Source organism: Heloderma suspectum, chromosome 4 (genome assembly GCF_057233095.1).
Source record: "Heloderma suspectum isolate Gila_16-S chromosome 4, 16-S_ref, whole genome shotgun sequence".
Lineage (NCBI taxonomy): Eukaryota > Metazoa > Chordata > Lepidosauria > Squamata > Helodermatidae > Heloderma > Heloderma suspectum.
In genome coordinates this window covers 31,628,920-31,650,189 of record NC_139461.1, presented here as the reverse complement: position 1 = coordinate 31,650,189, position 21,270 = coordinate 31,628,920, and the positions used below count along the sequence as shown (strand labels likewise).

At 44.6% G+C, this 21,270-nt stretch overlaps 1 protein-coding gene across 1 annotated transcript in view; it reads right to left on the bottom strand.

Moving 5' to 3' along the window:
* The window catches only part of CSMD3 (CUB and Sushi multiple domains 3), an 819,154-nt gene that overhangs the window by 140,856 nt on the left and 657,028 nt on the right, over nucleotides 1-21,270 (bottom strand). The window contains exons 43-47 of the mRNA XM_084851442.1: nucleotides 11,177-11,322; nucleotides 8,105-8,185; nucleotides 5,252-5,365; nucleotides 1,432-1,620; nucleotides 996-1,142 (exon numbers count right to left, since the gene is read on the bottom strand). Coding sequence (XP_084707568.1) covers nucleotides 996-1,142; nucleotides 1,432-1,620; nucleotides 5,252-5,365; nucleotides 8,105-8,185; nucleotides 11,177-11,322 — 677 coding nt within the window. The remainder of the gene's footprint in view (nucleotides 1-995; nucleotides 1,143-1,431; nucleotides 1,621-5,251; nucleotides 5,366-8,104; nucleotides 8,186-11,176; nucleotides 11,323-21,270) is intronic.

The window sequence follows — 21,270 nt, the reverse complement described above, 5'->3', positions numbered from 1 at the left end:
ATCCCTACTCTGAAGTCAAATGGTGATGAGTATCCAATGCAGGGCGGCTGCATGGATCAGAGCATGGATCCTCGCCTCCATGCTCTGGCCATGCTGCTTTTTTGGCTAGACATGCAATTTTGCCTGTTTCTGCAGCTTCAGGGAGGAGGAGGGAAGGAGGCTGGGTCATACATAAGAAGCTGCGTAACATGGCTTCTGCTGTCTCCTCCTCTTCCCATCCTGGGATTGCCCCTTTTCCCCATCTCTGTGCTCCATTTCCAAGTGTGGAGACATAGCTGGTGAGGAGAGAACATCACTGGCTATGAGGGGGCAGGGGAGGGGACAGGGAGCGCCATTTCTGGTCTCTAAGTCAGAGCCCTGGTTCTGACCTTGGATCCCAGAAACTGAAATATACTATGGCCTTCTAGACAGTGTCTAGTGCCCATAGGATTGTGCCCTTACAAGCTTTTTCTGTGATTACATTATAAAATTAACAATGACACCTCCAAATGGGGATGGACCTGTGGCTCCTACAACTTTCCTAAAAATTATCCACATCTCACATCCTCAAAGCTAGGCCTAGTTCAGCCACAAAGTTTTCACCTAAAACTTGTCTAAAGTGAAATTCAAAGCTAATTTGTGGGTCTCTCATCAGGTGAAAGATCTGAACAATTTCTAAGAAATCCAAAAGACCTTCAGTTAAATTAGCATTCCCCAGGGAGTTTCACACATCCATAAACTAGAATGGGAAAATGTTTGGGAACAAGGATCCAAGGGCACATGACTTCACTGGAGGATCACAAGCTACTACTTTGAGGTACTTTGGCTGACTTCTTCAGGCTAGTGGAATGCAACATCATTCCATGTTGGACAAACAAAGCAACAGAACAGATAACACTTTTAGTTCTACTGTCCTATAGAACACCCATACACCCCACCACCACCATTTGTATATATGATTACCAGTATGGGAGGTTTTTTGAAAGTCAGAAAAGGGGAGGATTTGATTTACATACCTATATATCTTATCCTGAAACCCTTTTTGTTGGTACCATGGTCTGCCGACCACCGAAGAAACACTTCATGGCCACTGCTAGTTATATTTAGAGAGGAGGCGTAATCTCCACTTAGGGAGATTAGCAGTGGACTGTGACTATTTGGTCCTTGATAGCAGGGGAAGGGGGATGAGGCAGAGAGAAGAAAAAAGAAAGACTTAAATTAGAGACATACCAAAACTGTTTCCTGAATAAGTAAAAGCATGCAACACATTGTAGCCATATGCTGCATGGCTCATACCATTAATGACAGCTTTTTTTATAATGGCGTGGAATCCAAAATAATTATGTAACCCAAAAATGACACTGTAACCCTTAGATATAAGGCATAACATAAATGTTATTGGCTGAAAAAAATGTATACAAAATTATCCAAGGTTGAATATCTTGTAGTTACCATCAAACACCTCAAGTATATCAAATTCCTTTTCTGTCTGGAACGATTCGAAGTAAAGGCTGATATTGTAACCCTTTTCCACTGTAATGGTCCATGCACACATTTGGAGGTTCGGATAGCTATCAGGGTAGCCAGGGCTCAGTATAACTCCTGTTGAATCCAGGCGCAATTCATTTGCAGGACATAGTACTGCAAAACAGAGGAGTTGTATTTTAAACTTTTAGATAGCTGGAAAGATATAAATATAGAATGTTTTATTTCTGGACGTTCTAAGCATGTGCATCGAAAACATCATTTCTATGAACATAAAACATGGATACAAATCAGGAAAAGAAAATGTTGAAATGGTTGGTAGGTTTTGTGTTTGATTCGTCACTTTTATTTAGGGATGTCTGTTGCCGGAAAACATGGCCCTTTGGGGGCTCACCAGATTTTTGCAGCACCCCCGACTCAGCTTCCATTTGCGAGCTGACCGTGGGTTTTCCCAGAAATCCAGGAACTTCTTCAGTTTTAAAATTTTATTTGCGTAAATGGATATTTGCACAAATTGCGGCTGCAATTTGCGCAAACACCCAGTTATGCCAATTTGTTGAAAAGATGGAAATTCCACTAGCTACCTCGACTCGCTGCAGACCAAGCTGGACCAGCTGGTAGAAGTTGGAATGGGGTCCAAGGGCCAGAGCTGATGAGAGCTCCTCGAGTTCCACGCCCCCAAACTGATTCCTCTGACATCCCTACTTTTCTTCCTTCATTAAATGGTTCAGAAGTTCATTTCCATGATTGCCCATTAAGTAATAATGGATGCAGACATTCCTCGTCAACACCAGGAGGTTGGGAATGGACGGGATGAGGCTAGAGGGTGCATCCCAGCTCTCTACGTGCTTACATGAAAGCTCTCTTCATTGAATGCCTGAAGAGGGCTCTCATATATAAATAAATAAATGCAGTGACTACATTTCTATACCACCCAATAGCCAAAGCTCTCTGGACATTTTGCAAAAATTCTGCACTGTAATCCGAAACACACTTATTGGGAAGGAAGCCCCACGGAACTCTGTAGAGCTCTAAGAAAGCATGTTTAGGATGTTATCTGTTTATTTAGATGTCATTTTAGTCTGCCTTTTCCCAATGGCTAAGTAAGGACAATGTTTTACTTCAGACAATAACTGAAAATATTTGCAAACCACTTCAGCAGACCTTTCAACCATCTTTACAAATTCCTCCTTAGCTTGAAGGGAAAGAGGATGAGATAATTTGCTACACCACACATATGCTGCTCTTTGTAAAGTGGTGCAGTATTCAAATATGAACTGGCGGGAGATTTTAACAGCACCTTCTCCGCCCCCTGGATTTATTGATATCCATGATGTCCAATTTACCTGGTAAACCTGGTAAATAATGGGTTAACGGAGAATCAGTATAAGTTGGGTGAATCAAAAGCCTTAATTTAAATATAAGATGCATGCGTCTATTAGGAAAACTATACCTCACTATCTCAGTGTCCCACCATTAAAGGGTAGAGTCCTTAACTGTTTCATTTTAATTTCATTTGTTCACAGTATGTGTCTGGAATTTCAGTGAAGCCTACTGTGATAAACATGGCCTACACTGGCTTTATTTTAATGTTTTGGCCAACTGAACCTTAACAATCCTGTCTGATCCCCAAATTCCATTGAGAAACTGGCCCAAAGCTAGTTAAGCAGCAGGCTTTTATCAGCATGTGTGTGTTGAAGTTCCTTTCTGTCTTTATCAAAGTGCTGGCCTTAGTGCAGAGAGAGGAATCACCAGGCACCCATTACCACCAATGTGGCTACAGGATGAAAAAAACCACACCAATTCTGGAGTGAGAGTCTATCTTCTGAGATAGATGTTTCACAACAGTTTAAGCTTAATTAACTCCTTTGTTTTCTTTTGATTCTTGTTGTTGCATTGAGATTCTGAAAACTAAAAAAAATTGTTCATCTTTGTCTGCATTAGAAATGGTGATAGAGTTGGGGGGGGGGGGCAGAAGTATTAATCCGTACCTGTATTAGTTAGAATAGAGGGATTTGAAACATCTCAGATCAGATCTAATCAACTGCCTAGATATGTTTTCTTGACAACAGATTTGAAAGGTCAAAATTCCTAATATATTGTTTGGTAATTTTCAAGTTATAGGAATTCCAATTAAAGACACTGAGGCCTATGGGTAGCTAGATGTTTTTAGAACTTCTACAGATTCAATGTTCAGAAACTATAAATTAAATATATGCATACTTCTTTTCCTATAAGAAATATGTGCATTTCTGCATAATGTTTCATTTAACAAAAGCCTTATGTGTATTGAATTATTAACATTTAAGAAACTACTGATCCAACTCACAATTATCTTACCTCTGTTCCAAACTATCACTTTTATCATTTGTTTCTGCTTTCTAGACATGCCAATTAACTGAAATTGCTTTGGGGGAAAACTAACTTTGGCTCAGAAACAGAATGTTACAGTTTCCCTCCTCACACTACAACATGACCTCCTCACATTGTAAATGGCATGCAAGTTCCAGAGGAAGAGTTCGAGCAATTGGAATTGCTTGATGGGTTATTTATTATTTAACATACCATTCTCTCTCTCTCTCACTTTCTCTTTCTTTCTTTCTTTCTTTCTTTCTTTCTCTGTCTCTCTCTCTCTGTCTCTCTCTCTCTCCCCTTCTTTAAAAGAGAGATAGCTAAAGGGCTAACAGAATTAATATAAAATAGAATTAGCCACAGCGGGCTTTAGAGAGGCCTTGCATAGTTTTCTCCTTCTGAGTAGGGTTGTTATTTACACATCACCAAAAAAGAGGAAATGCATCACTAAAAAAGTGATGCAATTGTTGGTATGCAAATTTGGTATGCAAATTTATATATACAGGTGCAAATTCATAAATAATGACTCTACTTTAATTAGAAATACAATATCTCACCACAGTGGAGAAGACTGTGACTCGGTGACCTGTGTGCATGCTCAGTTTGCTGCCCAGGTGCTAACTATGGGTGGACACCTTCATGGCCCCTGGCTGCTCTCCCTCCTTACGGTTCTTTGACTTTAAGCCAGCCTTGGATTGGACACCTCTTCAAAAAGAGGATACCTTGAAATAGAGGATTGTCTTCTGCCAACTCTCCAAAAATGAGGATTGTCCTCTGTAAAGTAGGACACCTTACTTCTGAGGAGCTGGTTACTAAGTCACAGCAGAGTAATGGAATTGAGAGGGGCCAGGTCACAGCAGGGTGATAGAATTATGCTCCTTACCTGATACCAGAAAGTTATCAAAAGTATACAATATAACTGGAATGCTACCTATTACCAGTCTATGCTGCCTGGAATGCTCAGCGGGCAGAAAGACAGGATATGGACGTTATAAATAAATAAAGCTAAGAGACTGAGCTACAAACCAGGAAGCTCATGATTCAAATGTCACCTCTGCCATGAAGTGACCAGCCTTAGGCAAGCCACTCTCTCCCAGCCTCAGCTCCCCAATTTGCAATATGTGGATAATACTGCTGACCTGTCTTACATTCATTCATTCATTCATTCATTCATTCATTCATTCTATTTCTATACTGCCCAATAGGTGAAGCTCTCTGGGCGGTTCACCAAAATTGTTACATGACTGTTGTAAAGGCTAAATCAAGACAATATAGGTGAAACACAGTTTGGAGCACTTTAGAATTTTATATTCATGCTAAGTAAATAAAGGTGCCTGTGTTATAAGCAAATTCACGCTCTGAAATATATCACACCATATGCAAATAACATGCTACTAAGGAGTAAAACAAACAAACACAAATCTAGAAAGAAAACCTTGACAAGCAGGAGGTGCTCCATCCATCTGTAGCCTCTCTCCCAGTCTACATGTCAGAATCTCATTACCAACTAATGTAAAGCCTGGTAGACACTGGTACCTTATTATGTCCCCTATTTGATAAAAAGAGAAGGCTGCAGTTAAACAACAATTAATGGGGACTTTTTGCTGTTGACAGCAGCATTGATTAATGAAGTACCTTTCCCACCATATATAATGTGTAAATGACCACTGGCGCAAATAGCTTTGATTAGACAGAGGAAATGTTGTGGCAAATGAGCAGCCACATTTATCATTTCTTGCCAGCTATACTATTAGTGTGACTCACACGCTTTGGATGAGTGTAACTTTGCAGAGCAAAGCAGCAGGCTGGTGGACTTTGAAAGCTCTATATTTTGTAGCATTCATGACAGTAATTAAAGGGAAGCTGTCAAGTACCCTTATTCCTAGTGTCCTTTTTCAGACATAATATATATTGTGGTTAATAGATGGCTTATTGGAATTAAAACTAAAAGACGAGATTCAAAACCAAGTTTTGAAATACACCCTATGATGAGTTTTAATTCCATGTATGCAATGCCTGAATCTCTTGCATTGCATGGCGGTAGAAATATCACAGACCAGAGTGTTTTCAACATGTTATTCCCATGTCTGAATCTTTCCTTATGATGCTTTGCTTTATCTCATCACCTTCAGAAAAGACACAGTCTTAAAAAGCCATATACTTAGCTGCGCTAGAAGCATATACGTGCAGCTGGATGGGTTTTTAAAGATTTTACAGCAGGTGATCATCCGACTCAACAAGCAAACCAGTTTTGAAGGGAAAATGGTTTTGCCCATTCAGCCAGGTAATTGGCTTCAATAAAACCTTTGAAATTGCCTACGGTTGCAAGCGCATGTCTCCCCCATCTGCACACATGGATTGCAGCCAAACCTGTTGGCCGATGATGAGTGCCATAGAGAGCGGCTTTACAGTCATAGGCAACTGAAGTGTCTCAACTGGGCCTTACAATTCCTCAGATTGTGCTATAAAGTGTCACAGTACTGGAAACAGAGATGGACAAAACACTGATTAATTTTGCTGGAAAAACATGGATTATTTTGTTAATTGCATTCACACTGAAAAGCTGAACTTATGTCAACATGAACAATGGAAATAATATAAAAATGTGATTCCCCCCTCCCCAGTGAATTTAAGTTATTTTAAAAATTAAGCACCTTAAAAAAAAACACAATGGGTTTGATCTAGTCCAGCATGGGTACCATGACTGCAAACAGAAGAGTTCTACAGGACTTTCTCCTGTTCACCTGTGCTCCCAAACAATATGAGAGCCCAAGAAATGCAAGAGTATACATATACAAAATTATGCATGGTGTGGAGAAAGTGGATAGGAAGAATTTTTTTCTCCCTCTCTCATAATACTAGAACGCTGTGTCGTCCCATGAAGCTGATTAGTGGGAGATTCAGGACAGATAAAATGAAGTATTTCTTTACACAGCGCAAAGTTAAACTATAGAATTGAATTCCACAAGATGTAGTGAGGGACACCACTTTGGATGGCTTTAAAAGGGGGTTAGATAAATTCATGGAAAATAATGGCTACTAGTCCTGATGGCTATATGTTACCTCCAGTATCGGAGGCAGTATGACTATATGCATCAGTTGCTGGGGAACATGGGAAGGAAGGTGCTGTTGCACTGATGTCCTGCTTGTCAATTTCCTGTGGGCAGCTGTTTGGCCAGTGTGTGAACAGAATGCTGAATGAGATGGACCCTTGATCTGATCCAGCATGGCTCTTCTTATGTTCTTAAGAGGGCAATAGAGAAAATGGGAAGTCTATGCAGATCTTCCATCCACTATACAACTTACTCTATTTCCAGACTATTAGTAACTTGCAGGACGTGGAGATAGAGACCAGATAGTAATATGGGATGTCCAAACATGTTCAATCCCCTGCAGTGTCGCCTTGGACTACCTGCATATGTGGCCATGGATTCCTGTTGGGCAGTGGGCAGGACAAAATAATAGGGCTACATTGAGCCCTGTGAGACTCATCATCTGCTTGCAGGTACTGCACCTGCACATAACATGATCAAGCCCTTATGATGCAAGTATGCATTTATAGCAGTAAGCCTTAAAATGAAAACAGGTATAAACAAAATAAAATTAAAATATAACAAATGGGCCCCTACCAAAAAAAAAAAACCAACGCCTGTTGCAGAGTGAAAGCTTCTGTTCAAGGTTCCAGTCACTCCATTCCATCTCCCCTCCCCTGGTTTTCCTTGCCTGGCCACTATTACACTTAGTCAGTTTTCTGTGCCCACTAAGCATGCTCAATCCTCACTGGCCCGTTTCTGGGTTAGAGCCACACTGCAGCTGACTAAACATTCAGTAATTCCACCCTGCCCTCCTTGAACTGAGAAGTGGCTATAGGAAGAGGCCACTCCTTTGATATTGCCATTGAAAACAATGGCGATAATGCTGGATATTTAGAAAATGCCATGAGACTAAACCCCAGAGATATGGAAAGCTTTTTAAAGAGTAGAAAATGGATTCACCAATCATAATTTCCTTTTATTTTATTCATCTCCATTCCTCCATGGAGCTTCAAGAAAACATGAACCTATGTAGATGCAGTAGTTTTCTGAACTTTCGGTTATCCAGATATTTTCCAAATTCTCCAAAGTCTTCAGTTCAACTAAATTGTAGGCTGTTTAAACACATAAAGCTACTTTTAATTTTTAACTTTGCCCATACTGATATGAATATTAAACACCAGAGCATTTGTGACGTTTGGCAGTTTTTATTTTTGGGTGAAAATATATGTCATTTGTGCATAGACTGACTTTACCTATTTCAAATTCATCATCCTCAGTCAGGATTTCAGCATTTGTTATAGCAGGTGGAGGTTGACACACTCGAAGTTGGTACGCTATGAAATACAGCAGAAGGCATTATGATTAACATGTTGCTCCGTTTCATATGATTAAAATAAACAACACTTATGGCTTTATCTTGCGAAGATCAGCAGACCACCCTAATTCAATGGGGTTTGGAATGTTAAGACGAGATGGTTGTTTCAGAATGCTCGTTTCCACATAGTATTCATTTCCCACCTTAATGGTGATCCCTCAATTATCACGTATTTTGGATAAAGTGATGAACAGGAGGTATGACTATATGTCTGTGGACAAAAAATAAATATTCAAGAACACTATTCCAACTCCTTCTGTCATCTTAAACAGTAATACATTCAGGGAGCAATCCTATGCATGTTTAGACAGGAAAGTCCTACAACTTCCAGCATTCTCCAGTTAGCATGGCTGGTTGGGGAATGCTGGGAATTGTAGGACATTTCTCTCTCTAATCATGCATAGCATTGCAGCCTTAATGGGTGTACATGTACACCTTCTATATGGATATGAAATAACTGGAAGTGCAATTTCCTCCAGCTCCTCAGGAGATAATTAGATGTAATGAGATACTGGACCTTGTTGTAGTTCTAAGTGCAAGCATCAGTACCTAGCAACAGTGGGTCCTGACATGTGGTAGCATTACTTTTGTTAGATACCCAAGCACTCAAGAAAAACATGGTGGATATGTTTCTCTGCCCTTCTATGAACTTCTTTCACCCCACCTTCTAAACTAGCAAATCTGGGAGATTTGCCCATCTTAAGATTTTATGTCTTAACCGTTCATTTTAAAGCTACCCTGGGTAGAAAGGAAAGGCAGCAGTGGAGGGGCATTCTAGGGATTAATTTGAAATAGGGTCTACACAGGACTCTGAAACTAGGGATGTGTGAGTCAGCAAAACTCAAACTCATCAAAGTTTTACAAATTCCATCTCAAAACTTGTTCCGACACATGCCGATATCAGATTGCAAGCTGCTTTTTTTTTTTTTCTTTTCACAGGAAAATTAATGTGTGTCTTTGTGCACATTTTCCCATATGTACACATCAATTGTGCATTTTTAAATGTGCACATCTTTCTCCCATTGATTAAAGTGTTATTGTGTGCATTTTTCATGTGCATTTTTCAAATGTAAGCATTACCCAAATGCATTATTTTAATTTCCCACAAGCTCGGAAATGTACAGACTTTTACTGCACTTTGCATTTGTGCCTGCACTCAGTTACAGGAGGCACAAGCTGGGTAAAACTAGTTTCTCATACATCCTTATCTGAAACTTGCTCACAGTGCCAGGTATCACCTCTGGATCATAAGAAGGTACAATGAACAACACAGTGCCACTGAGCATTTCCACTGTGCCTTTTAGTCCAGAAAGAAGTAACATAGCAAGCCACCACACACTTGGGATTAGGGTACAGAGTTTATAAATCAAAACATGCAACTTCCAGTAAGGACTGAACCTTAGTAACTTCTACATTAAGACTGAATGACTCCTTGGTAACCCCATTTAGCATAATGCAAAGATGGTGGCAGCAGGGGATGGATGAAAAGAACAAGATCCTGGAGACTGGAATAGTGGGGGATTAAAATGGCCATCGCCGCCATTTGCATCTGCTGTTTGTTTTGTTTTTTTCCATGATAAGCTACATAAATATTTACGTAGCCTATCATGGCAAAATACAGGGACGCAAATGGCGGCGGCTATGGCAGCTGCCATTTGCGTCCCTGCAGGCTTGGCTGCCCAGCGGCTGGATGTCCGGCTGCAGGCGGCCCCGGCTGGTGGCTCCACGGAATCTCCACGGAGTGGAGCCAGCCAGAGAGAATTTTGGGGGGAGGGATGGAGCGCCTCCCCCCCACCGCAAATGTCACCCTTTGAAAAGGTAAGTGACTTTTGTACATCCCTACTCCATGAGGGGGTCGCTCTGCAGCAGATTCCACAGGTTGGATTCTTAGAAATCAGAGGTCATTTTAGTCCGTCTCAAATTTCTCCAGCATCCCTAGTTTCATGTAGATGTTAAATAGCAATATGTCTATAAGTAGGGATCTGTAAGCAAGGGTCATCATGAAGCAGAGTGTGTAAACGTATGTGGTTTACAGGGGAGTGAGATATCTGACATCCTATAAATGAGGCCTTAAAAAGTGCACACAAACACACTTTAATCAATGAAGAAGTTTGCGTACTTCTGAAACACACCCAAGTACTTCACAATTTTCACACACACAATTTTCACACACACCGAGAAAACTCACAACCCGATATGGGCATGACTTGGACCAAGGTGGAATGTGGAGAACCTTAATGAGGTCAACTTTTGCTGATTTTCACATCATGGTTATGATAGCTGTCTTCCAATATCTGAAGGGATATTATGCATAAGATGGAGCAGACTTGTCTTCTGTTGCTTGCTCCAGGGTAGGACTAGAAGTAATGCATGGAAATTGCACGTAAGCAGATTTTGGCTACAGAATAGGAGAAACTTCCTAAATGCAAAAGCTGTTCGACAGTGGAACAGACTGCCTCAGAAAGTGGTGAGCTTTCCTTTGCTAGAGGTATTTATTCAGAGGCTGGACAACCATTTGTCATGGATACCGTACCTGCAACTTGCATTTTAGATCCTATACTGAGTAAGGAGTTGGACTAGGCGACCTCCAAGATCCCTTCCAAGTCTAAAAAGGTTGATTCCAAGTGGAGTTCTGTTCTTTTCTCATCAGCGTTTGTCCTGTAGAATACTTTTTCCTGGATACCACTTTGGCTTTGTTGATCTGTTTTTCACTGTGTTGCTCTGCTGGTAGTTTTCCATCCACCCCTTGCTGGTAGTTTTCCATCCACCCCTTGCTCTTCTCTCTACAAATCCTAAGGCCATTCCCGTGGAGTGCAGGCTACCAATATTTTAATTTTTCCATAGCCATGAATATGACTGTTGTGCCATAACAGTCACCATATCAGGTGTTTAATACAAACCTTTTACAGTGAGAAAAAAAGTAGACCATCAGCAAACATGTGACACTAACCATGATAACTAAGCACAAAGAAGCCACTTGTTGTGAAGTCACTGTGGAACTTTATGAGTATCCGATTTGAAGTGCTGTAAACCGATTCCAATGCAGTGTTGCCACTAAACTGACCAATCTGAGGTGAACTTTGGTCGGGGCCATCCCTAAGAAAGAACAACACAATCAGAAACACAATTAAATTAAAATCAGCAACACAACACTGCTTTAGGTAAGAATTCAAGGCACACAAGCAATGAAGTATAGGTGAGGAAGAGCTGGAAAACAGGTAATTCTGCAAGTCAGTATATACAAAGTGCAAAATTCATGGAGAGCAGCTGGTGTCCCTTACTTTATTTTATTCTTCATTTCAATGGAACTTGCGTGAAGAAATATTGAAATAAATGTACAGGTGTATAGGAGCAGATGTGTAGCGGCAGTTTCTAGGGAACATAACCTATTAAGTTTGTGTGCATCCTAAATGAACATATAAATAAATAAATAAATAAATAAATAAGGCACACGCATTCATTACTCTCTCTCTCTCTCTCTGTCTCTCTCTTAGGGACGTATGAATTACTTACCTGCTGTTCCCACGGAGGGGGGGGTCCTGCGGGGGGGAGGCGATCTGTCCCTCCCACCAGAATCCTCGCCAGCCAGCTCCACTCCGCGGCGATTCCACGGAGCCGCCAGCTGGGTAAAAAAAAAAGCCACCTACGTAAAAAGATTTACGTAGCCTATCATGTCAAAGAGCAGGGACGCAAATGGCGCAGCAGACACCATTTGCGTCCACAGTCCGTCAGTCCAGCCAGCAATACGGCAATGGTAGCTGTATCGCTGGGGCTTCAGAGCTGGTGGCGGGCAGGATCCAACTGGTGAGGACTTCGCAGGGAGGCGGAGGTAGGAGATCTGATCCTCCACAGACTTCAGGGGGCCGAATTCAATAGAATCCGGCCTCATTGGGGTCCGTGGAGGATTTCTCCGCCATCCCTACTCTCTCTCTGTCTCTCTCTGTCTCTCTCTCTCTCACACACACACCCATTCCTTTAATATTACTAAGATCAATCTCCTAATCCTTTCTTCCCTATTTTTTCTTTATAGACTTTCTCTATAAACCTTGAAATATTTGGAAGAATCAGTATCTTCTCATTTCACTTCTCTGTCATCCTCACCTTGAAGTCTCTAAAATGGCAAAGATGAAGATCAAGTAGCAAGCAGCCCCTGCTGCTCTAACTCTTGCTGTTTCAAGGATGGCATTTATAGTATTTTGGACTGGTCCCATCCTTTTGCATGGCGTGAAACAACTACAGAATATGTGCACACCACATTTTGATGTACACAATGTACGTTCTGTCAAGTGTTTTTTGCAGACATTTAATGTTCTGAAAACAATATTTATGGAGCACTCAAACTCTATCTAATGTGCAGGTGTAATTCATTGAAGTACAGATGCTAGCATTTGGTCACAGCCATAAGATTTGTGGTCATATTCAGACACTGAAATGCTGACATTTGAAGGAACATAAAAATTAAAAAAGGTTCCTCGTGTGCAAGCATTGAGTCATTGCTGACTCCTAGAGGGATGCCGCTTTCGCTGGCGTTTTCATGGCAGACTGTAGTGGGGTGGTTTGCCACTGCCTTCCCCAGTCGTGACAACCTTTTCCCCAGCAAGCTGGGTACTCATTTTACTGACCTCGGAAGGATGGAAGGCTGAGTCGACCTGAGCCAACTACCTGGGACCCAGCTTCTGCTGGGATCGAACTCAGGTTGTGGGGAGAGTTTCGGTTGCAATTCTGCCGCCTACCACTCTGTGCCACACAGGCCTTTTAAAATTGTGTGGCCCTTAATGTTCCAGCTGACATTTAAACAACTCAATACTAGGCAAAATGTCACTCTAAAAAAACAAAAATCCTAGCTTTTCTACATCATTTTGTTTTATTTCTAGAAATGGCCTGCTCTTTTTCCTCTATTGTTTCTTTTAACAATACCAAGCCAATAACAACCACAACAAAAACAAGGTCCCATCAAGTGCTTGTTGCTTTTCAACATGCATCTCAATTTGCATCAAGGGTTTAGTTATTTCACATGATGCCTCTTTAAATATCCTTCTGAATGTATGAAAACCCATGCAGCCTTTGTTTCAATACTGCTTGAACAACTGATTCAAAGCAAGGATGCTAACAGAAAATGTTGGATGGATTCATAGGGTTGGCGGAGAATTTCTCCCCGAAACTTCGGGGGGCCGAGCGCCAACGTGTTCGGCCCCCCAAAAAAGTTTCGGGGAGAAATCCTCCGCACCCCCCCCGCACCCCGCACCCCCCCCGGGACGGGACTTACCTTCGCCGAATGTCCCTCCCGGCGGCGGGTCCGGTCGGCGGTTCAGCGGGTGTTCGAGCGGGGCGGGAGTGGCAGCCGGTCTTTCGACCGGCTGCTGCCACCGCCATTGCAATAAAAGAAAAAAAAACACGCCCCCTGATAGGCTACGTGATGATTCACGTAGCCTATCACGGCTAGATCTGCAAAGTCAGCCGTGATAGGCTACGTCAATCGTCACGTAGCCTATCATGGGTGACTTAAAAAAAAAAAAAAAAAGTGTGTACGGATAATGGCGGCCCCCATAGAGAGCCGCCATTCCCGTTCCTTATTTAGTCTCTGTAGTCTACGTAAACATTTACGTAGACTACAGTGACTAAATAAGGAACGCGAATGGCGGCTCCCTATGGGGGCCGCCATTAGCGTACGCGTTTTTTTGTGTTTTTTTTAAGTCACCCGTGATAGGCTACATGACAATTGATGTAGCCTATCACGGCTGACTTTGCAGATCTAGCAGTGATAGGCTACGTGAATCGTCACGTAGCCTATCAGGGGGCGTTTTTTTTTTAAAAAAAAAACTTTCGCGTTCGCGGCCGGGCGAGGCGGGAAGCCTCCTCCCCGGCCTGAATTTCGGCCAGGCCGAGGCGGGAAGCCTCCCCCCCGGCCTGAATTTCGGCCGGGCCGAGGCGGGAAGCCTCCCCCCCCGGCCAGAACTTCGCGGGGGGAGCAGCGAAGCGCCTCCCCCCCACCGCGAACGTCCTTCGAGGACAGGTAAGTGACTTTCGTCCACCCCTATGGATTCATGAGAACTGAAGAGCCCCACTGCATCAGCCCAACAGCTTATATAGTCCAGCATAGGGATGTACGAAAGTCACTTACCTTTTCGACGAGGCATTTGCGTTCCTTATTTTGGCACGTCTAGTCTACGTAAACATTTACGTAGACTACGGCAAAAATAAGGGGAACGCAAATAGCGTAGTGTCTACGCTATTTGCGCTCCCCTTATTTTCGCCGTAGTCTACGTAAATGTTTACGTAGACTAGACATGCCAAAATAAGGAACGCAAATGGCGGCGCCCATAGGCGCCGCCATTTGCTGTACATGCATTTACATGCTGTACATGCATGCACGCGGTTTTTTTTGTTTTGTTTAACTCAGCTGTGATAGGCTAGGTAAACATTTACATAGCCTATCATGGCATTTTTAAAAAATCTAGCCGTGATAGGCTACGTAAATCTTTACGTAGCCTATCACATTTTTTTTTTTTTTAACTTGGAAATGGTGGCGGTGGTGGCCGGTCAGAAGACCGGCCGCCGCAGCCGCCGCCAGCGAACCGCCACTGGAGCTGCTGCTGCCAGGGTGATTCACCCAAGGTAAGTCCCGTCCCGGGAGGGGCGGGGGGGAGACTGTTTCACCACTGATTTCGGGGGCCCGAATGCGCTGGCATTTGGCCTCCCCGACATTAATGGCGAAATTCTCTGACATCCCTAGTTTTTTTCCCCCTGCCGTGATAGGCTATGTAAATACTTTCATAGCCTATCACAGCCTCCGCAGGGATGCAAATGGCGTCCCTGCGTTAGCTGTGATAGGCTATGTAAGTATTTACGTAGCTTATCATGGCTATGAAGAGGAGGAAGTGAATGGCGGCTGCAGGCCAGCCGCCATTCGCAAAGCAGCGTGGACGGGAGCAGGTAAGTGCTCTGTTTTGTGCACCTTTTGTGGGTTGGGGGCAGCGGGGACTTTGTCTCGTGCGCCTTTTGTGGGTTGGGGGGCAGGGGCTTCATTCCGCGATGGATTTCAGGGGGCCAAACGCACTGGCATTCAGCCTCACCGAGATCCATCGCGGAATTCTCTGACATCCCTACAAGATAAGGGAGATTTCTGATAGACCTCCATTGCTTTCCAGCTTAGCACGGCACTACCAGCAGCAAGGTTCTGCCCACAGCATGCAGTCCCACGTCTGTAGTGACCAAAGGGTAAGGCCAAATGAGGATCAATGGAGCCACAGGTGGATGGCCTAGCAAATGAGGCGGTTAAAACAGAAACACGGAATAGTTGCTGTATCTTCCTCCTCTTTATGGTCACAATATTTCTTTTACTAGTGTAAAGCCCGTGTTGCCATGGGTGCTAGTAGACTGAGAATGACTGGTTGAAAATATGTTTGGCCATTTCCCTTGCAACAGGAACAACTTTCAGGAGGCATTTCCTTCTTCCCCTCCCTGTTCCTCTCTCATCTTTCCAATTATGTCCTGCATCAGCTTTGCTTCAATGAGCACCTGAATAATATGACCTCTTCCCACTACATTAAACAAGCCTCCCCCCGCCATAGCAAATGGGGTCTTCCAACACACCTCCCTCCCTCTAATTCACCCACACAATTAGGCTCCCTCCTTCCAACAAGAAACCCCTCCCATCACATGAAAGCATAGAAAGACCCACCCCTCTTCTGTTGCGAGGAAAGGGGGTGTTCCAAACATCCACCCAAGAAGCCCCACTCCCTCCCCCTGGGCCTGAAAAACAAAAGGTTGTGGCAGATCAATAGGGATGTACGAAAGTCACTTACCTTTCTGCGGATTATGTTCATGGTGGGGGGGAGGTGTTCTGTCCCTCCCCCCGGAATCCTCGACGGCCGGCTGTGCTCCATGGCGGCTCTGCAGAGCAGCCAGCCAGGCCCAGGCCAGAGCCGTCTGCAGCCGGATTTCCAGCTGTGGAGGGCTCTGGGTAAAACAACAACAACAACAACTGCATACGCAAATGGCAGCAGCTACGGCCGCCGCCATTTGCATTCCTTATTTTTCGCCGTCTTAGTCTACGTAAATATTTACATAGACTATTAAGGCAAAAATAAAGGGGAACGCAAATAGTGTAACGGGCACCATTTGTGTCCCTTTTTGATTCATTGTTTTAGCCTACGTAAATAGACGGCAAAAAATAAGGAACGCAAATGGCGGCGGCCATAACCGCCGCCATTTGCGTATGCATTTTTTTTTTTTAACCTAGCCATGATAGGCTATGTAAATCTTTACGTAGCCTATCACGTCTCTGTAAAAAAAAAAAAAAAAGACAAGACTGCAAATGGTGGTGGCAGCAGCCGGTTGGAAGACCAGCCGCTGCAGCCGCCGCCACCGCCAGAGCCACCGCCGCCCGGAACATCTGCCCCAGGTAAGTTTCGTCCCTAGGGGGATCTGCGGGGGGGGGGCAGGGGGGCATGCCGTTCTGCCACAGATTTCGGGGGGCCGAATGCACTGGCATTCGGCCTCACTGAGATCCATGGCGGAATTCTCTGACATCCCTACAGATCAAGCAAATCTTTCATATTAGCATGATATCTTACCCCTCCTGCTCAATTAGGAAATTCTATAATCAAATGCCTCCAAGAGAATTCTAGAATTAAAAATCGGATTCCAATGCCAAGTATCACCCTGTATGGGCTTCTTACCCAAAAATAATTAAAATGTCTTAGCTCTGAGGTTTGCCAGATGAGAGACAATTGTACCAGGCCATTAGAAATTGATCATTAGATCCTTTTACTGTTTAAAAAAGAATCCAAATAAGGAGGTGTCAATGTTAAATTTAGGTTTATAACTTTCACTTAGTAGGGTCTTGTAAGGTCATTAGCTCAGATAGGCAATCAGATAAGTGACCAAGAGGCCTCACTGGAGACCATAAATATGTAAGAAAAGCAGACTCACAAGACAGGATGATGTCAAGTAAATATATCTGTGTGAAAAGCGTACCTGTAACATCTCATAGAAAGCTAAACTGTTTAGATAAATATGTTGGTATGCACATTAATCTTGATAAGAAACATTAAAAATGATACTTTTATTTAGACATATGAAGATTTAGAGTAGAAAGGTTATCTTTGGAATTCTTGGATAGTAAATATAAACTCTAGTAAACAATAGTTTGGACATATTTTATAGCATCCAAAAAGTATATAGAGACTGAGAGCATGCAACAGTGGAAGCTATCCTTTAGGATCAGCTTTCCCCAATGTGTGCCTGTAGAATCAACCTGGTAGGCTTGATATCGGTTATTATTGAGAACTAGCAAATGTACTTGACTCTGCTTAAAGCCTTGTTTAAGAATGGTGTTAGATGTTTTGTGTGTTTGAATTTATGCATGCATAAGCTCTTGTATTTAGTACTGGTATTCTAATACTTTGTAGTAAAAGACAAGAAGACAAATCTTGTCTGAGAGAGTTTTTCTTAAGAAGTAGAATTCTGTATTACCCATATCAGGGTGAAGTAATGAATAGGGCTGTGCACCTCTTCAGTCCAAAGCCCGAATAACAAGATGAAGCAGGCTGATTCAGAGGTGCCTCGTTTTGCTACAAAGCAGGGACTTGCATAACTCAGTGAAGCCATAAGCTATGCCGTGCAGGGCCACCCAAGGCGGACAGGTCATGGCAGAGAGTTCTGACAAAATGTGGTCCACTGGAGAAGGAAATGGCAACCCACTCCAGTATTCTTGCCAAGAAAACCTCATGGAACGTATCACAAGGCTAAAAGATATGACGCCGCAAGATGAGCCCCTCAGGTCGGAAGGTGTCCAATATACTACTGGGGAAGAGCAGAGGGTATTTCCAAGTAGCACCAGAAAGAGTGAAGTGCCTGGGCCAAAGCCAAAAGGACACTCAGCTGTGGATGTGTCTGGTGGTGAAAAGAAAATCCGATGCTGTAAAGAACAATATTGTTTAGGAACCTGGAATGTAAGAGCAACGAATCAAGGTAAGCTGGAGGTGGTCAAACATGAGATGGCGAGATTGAACATCGACATCTTGGGAATCAGCGAACGGACAGGCATGGGGGAATTTAATTCAGGTGACCATTATACTTACTACTGTGGGCAAGAATCCCTTAGAAGAAATGGAGTAGCACTCATAGTCAACAAAAGGGTGGGAAAAGCAGTACTGGGGTACAATCTCAAAAATGACAGAATGATCTCAGTATGAATCCAAGGCAAACCATTCAACGTCACAGTAATTCAAGTCTATGCCCCAACCACTGAGGCCGAAGAAGCTGAGGTTGATCGGTTCTATGAAGACCTACAACTCCTTCTAGAACCAACACCAAAAAAAGATGTCCTTTTCATCATAGGGGATTAGAATAGGGCTGTACGAATCCCTTACCTGGCTCCGCGAAGGGACAACCGCGGTGGGGGGAGGCGCTCCGTCCCTTTCCCCGGAATCCTCGATGGGGGGGAAGTGCTCCGTCCCCCTCCCCGGAATCCTGCCCACCTGGCTCCGCTCCGCAGCCAAGCCACGGAGCCACTGACCAGCTCTGGCCGCCTACAGCCAGACATCCGGCCGCTGGGCAGCCCTGCAGGGACACAAATGGCGGCTGTCGTAGCCACCGCCATTTGCGTCCTGATATTGAGCAATGATAGGCTATGTAAATATTTACGTAGCCTATCACGGCAGGGGGGAAAACCCCAGCATACGCAAGTGGCGGTAGCCACCACTATTTGCATATGCTGGGGTTCCCCTAGGGGTGGACGAAAGTCACTTACCTTTCGTCGAAGCTTGTTCGTGGTGGGGGGGAGGCGCTTCGCTGCTCCCCCCGTGAAGTTCAGGTGGAGGGGGGGAGGCTTCCCGCCTCGCCCCGGCCGAAATTCAGGCCGGGGAAGAGGCTTCCCGTCTCGCCCGGCCGCGAACTCGAAAGTTTTTTTTTTTTTAAACGCCCCCGTGATAGGCTACGTTAATCGTCACGTAGCCTATCACAGGGGTGTTTTTGTTTTTTTTTCTTTTATTGGAATGGCGGCGGCGCTCCCGCCCCACACCAACACCCGCCGAACCGCCGGCCGGACCCGCCGCCAGGAGGGACATTCGGCGAAGGTAAGTCCTGTCCCGGGGGGGGTGCAGGGGGCAGGGGGCGGGGGGCGGGGGGTGCAGAGGATTTCTCCCCAAAACTTGTTCGGGGGGCCGAACACGTTGGCGCTCGGCCCCCTGAAGTTTCGGGGAGAAATTCTCCGCCATCCCTAGTTTCCCCCCCCCCGCTGTGATAGGCTACATAAATACTTACGTAGCCTATCACAGTGGAGGGGGGAACCCAGCGTACGCAAATGGCAGTAGCCGCCGCCATTTGCATATGCTGGTTCCCCCCCCCCCCATGATAGGCTATGTAAATACTTACATAGCCTATCACAGCCTCCGCAGGGATGCAACTGGCATCCCTGCGTTAGCCGTGATAGGCTACATAAGTGTTTACATAGCCTATCACTGCTATGAAGAGGAGGAAGTGAATGGCGGCCGCTATACGCAAAGCAGCGCGGACAGGAGCAGGTAAGGGCTCCGTTTTGCACGCCTTTCGTGGGGTGGGGGCGGCGGGGACTTTGACCTGTATGGCTTTCGTGGGTTAGGGGGTCAGGGGCTTCGTTCCGCGATGGATTTCGGGGGGCCGAATGCACTGGCATTCGGCCTCACTGAGATCCATTGCGGAATTCTCTGACATCCCTAGATTGGAATGCCAAAGTAGGAAGTCAAGAAATAACCGGGATAACAGGCAAGCATGGCCTTGGTGTACAAAACGAAGCAGGACAAAGGCTGATAGAGTTTAGCCAAGAGAACACACTAATCACAGGAAACACTCTTTTCCAACAGCACAAGAGGTGACTCTACACATGGACATCATCAGATGGTCAATATTGAAATCAGATTGATTATGTACTTTGCAGCCAAAGATGGAGAAGTTCTATACAGTCAGTCAAAACAAGACCTGGAGCTGACTGTGGCTCAGATCATAAGCTTCTTATTGCAAAATTTCAGCTTAAATTGAAAAACATAGGGAAAACCACTAAACCATTCAGGTATGACCTAAATCATATCCCTTATGAATATACAGTGAAGGTGAGGAATAGATTTCAGGGATTAGACCTGATAGACAGAGTGCCTGAGGAACTATGGACGGAGATCCATAACATTGTTCAGGAGGCAGTAACTAGGGGTGTACGAAATTGGCCTTACCTGGCTCCGCCGGATTCCGCTGGGGGGGGAGATGCTCCGTCCCTCCCCCCGGACTCCTTGCCAGGGGGGAGGCGCTCCATGCCTCTCCCCCATAATCCTGGCCAGCCAGCTCCACTCTGTGGGAATTCCGCGGAGCTGCCGGCCAGCTCCGCCAGCAGCCGGACATCCGGCAGCTGGCTAGCAGGGACGCAAATGGCAGCAGCCATAGCCGCTGCCGTTTGCGTCCCTGTAGTCAGCAGTGATAGGCTATGTAAATCTTTACGTAGCCTATCACGTCTGACTTAAAAAACAACAACAACATGCGCGTATGCAAATGTACGCAAAAACAACACGCGCGCACGCGCGGACGCATTTGCATTCCTTTTATTGGCCTGTCTTAGTCTACGTGAATATTTACGTAGACTAAGACAGGCCAAAATAAGGAACACAAATGGCGGTGGCCGTAGCCGCCGCCATTTCCGTACGCGCGTGTTGTTGTTTTTTTAAGATTTACGTAGCCTATCACATATTTTTTTCTCTTTTTTTAACACTGGAAATGGCGGCGGCAGCCGGTCGGAAGACCAGCTGCTGGAGCCACCGCTGCCAAAGCCGCCGCTGGAGCCGCCGCCTGGAACATCTGCCCCAGGTAAGTCTCGTCCCGGGGGGGGATCCGCGGGGTGACGGGGGGGTGGCGGGCTATTCCGCCACGGAGTTCGGGGGCGAAATGCACTGGCATTTGGCCTCACCGAGATCCGTGGCAGAATTCTCTGCCATCCCTAGCAGCAACTAAATCCATCCCAAGAAAAAGAAATGCAAGAAACCAAAGTGGCTGTCTGATGAGGCTTTACAAGTACCT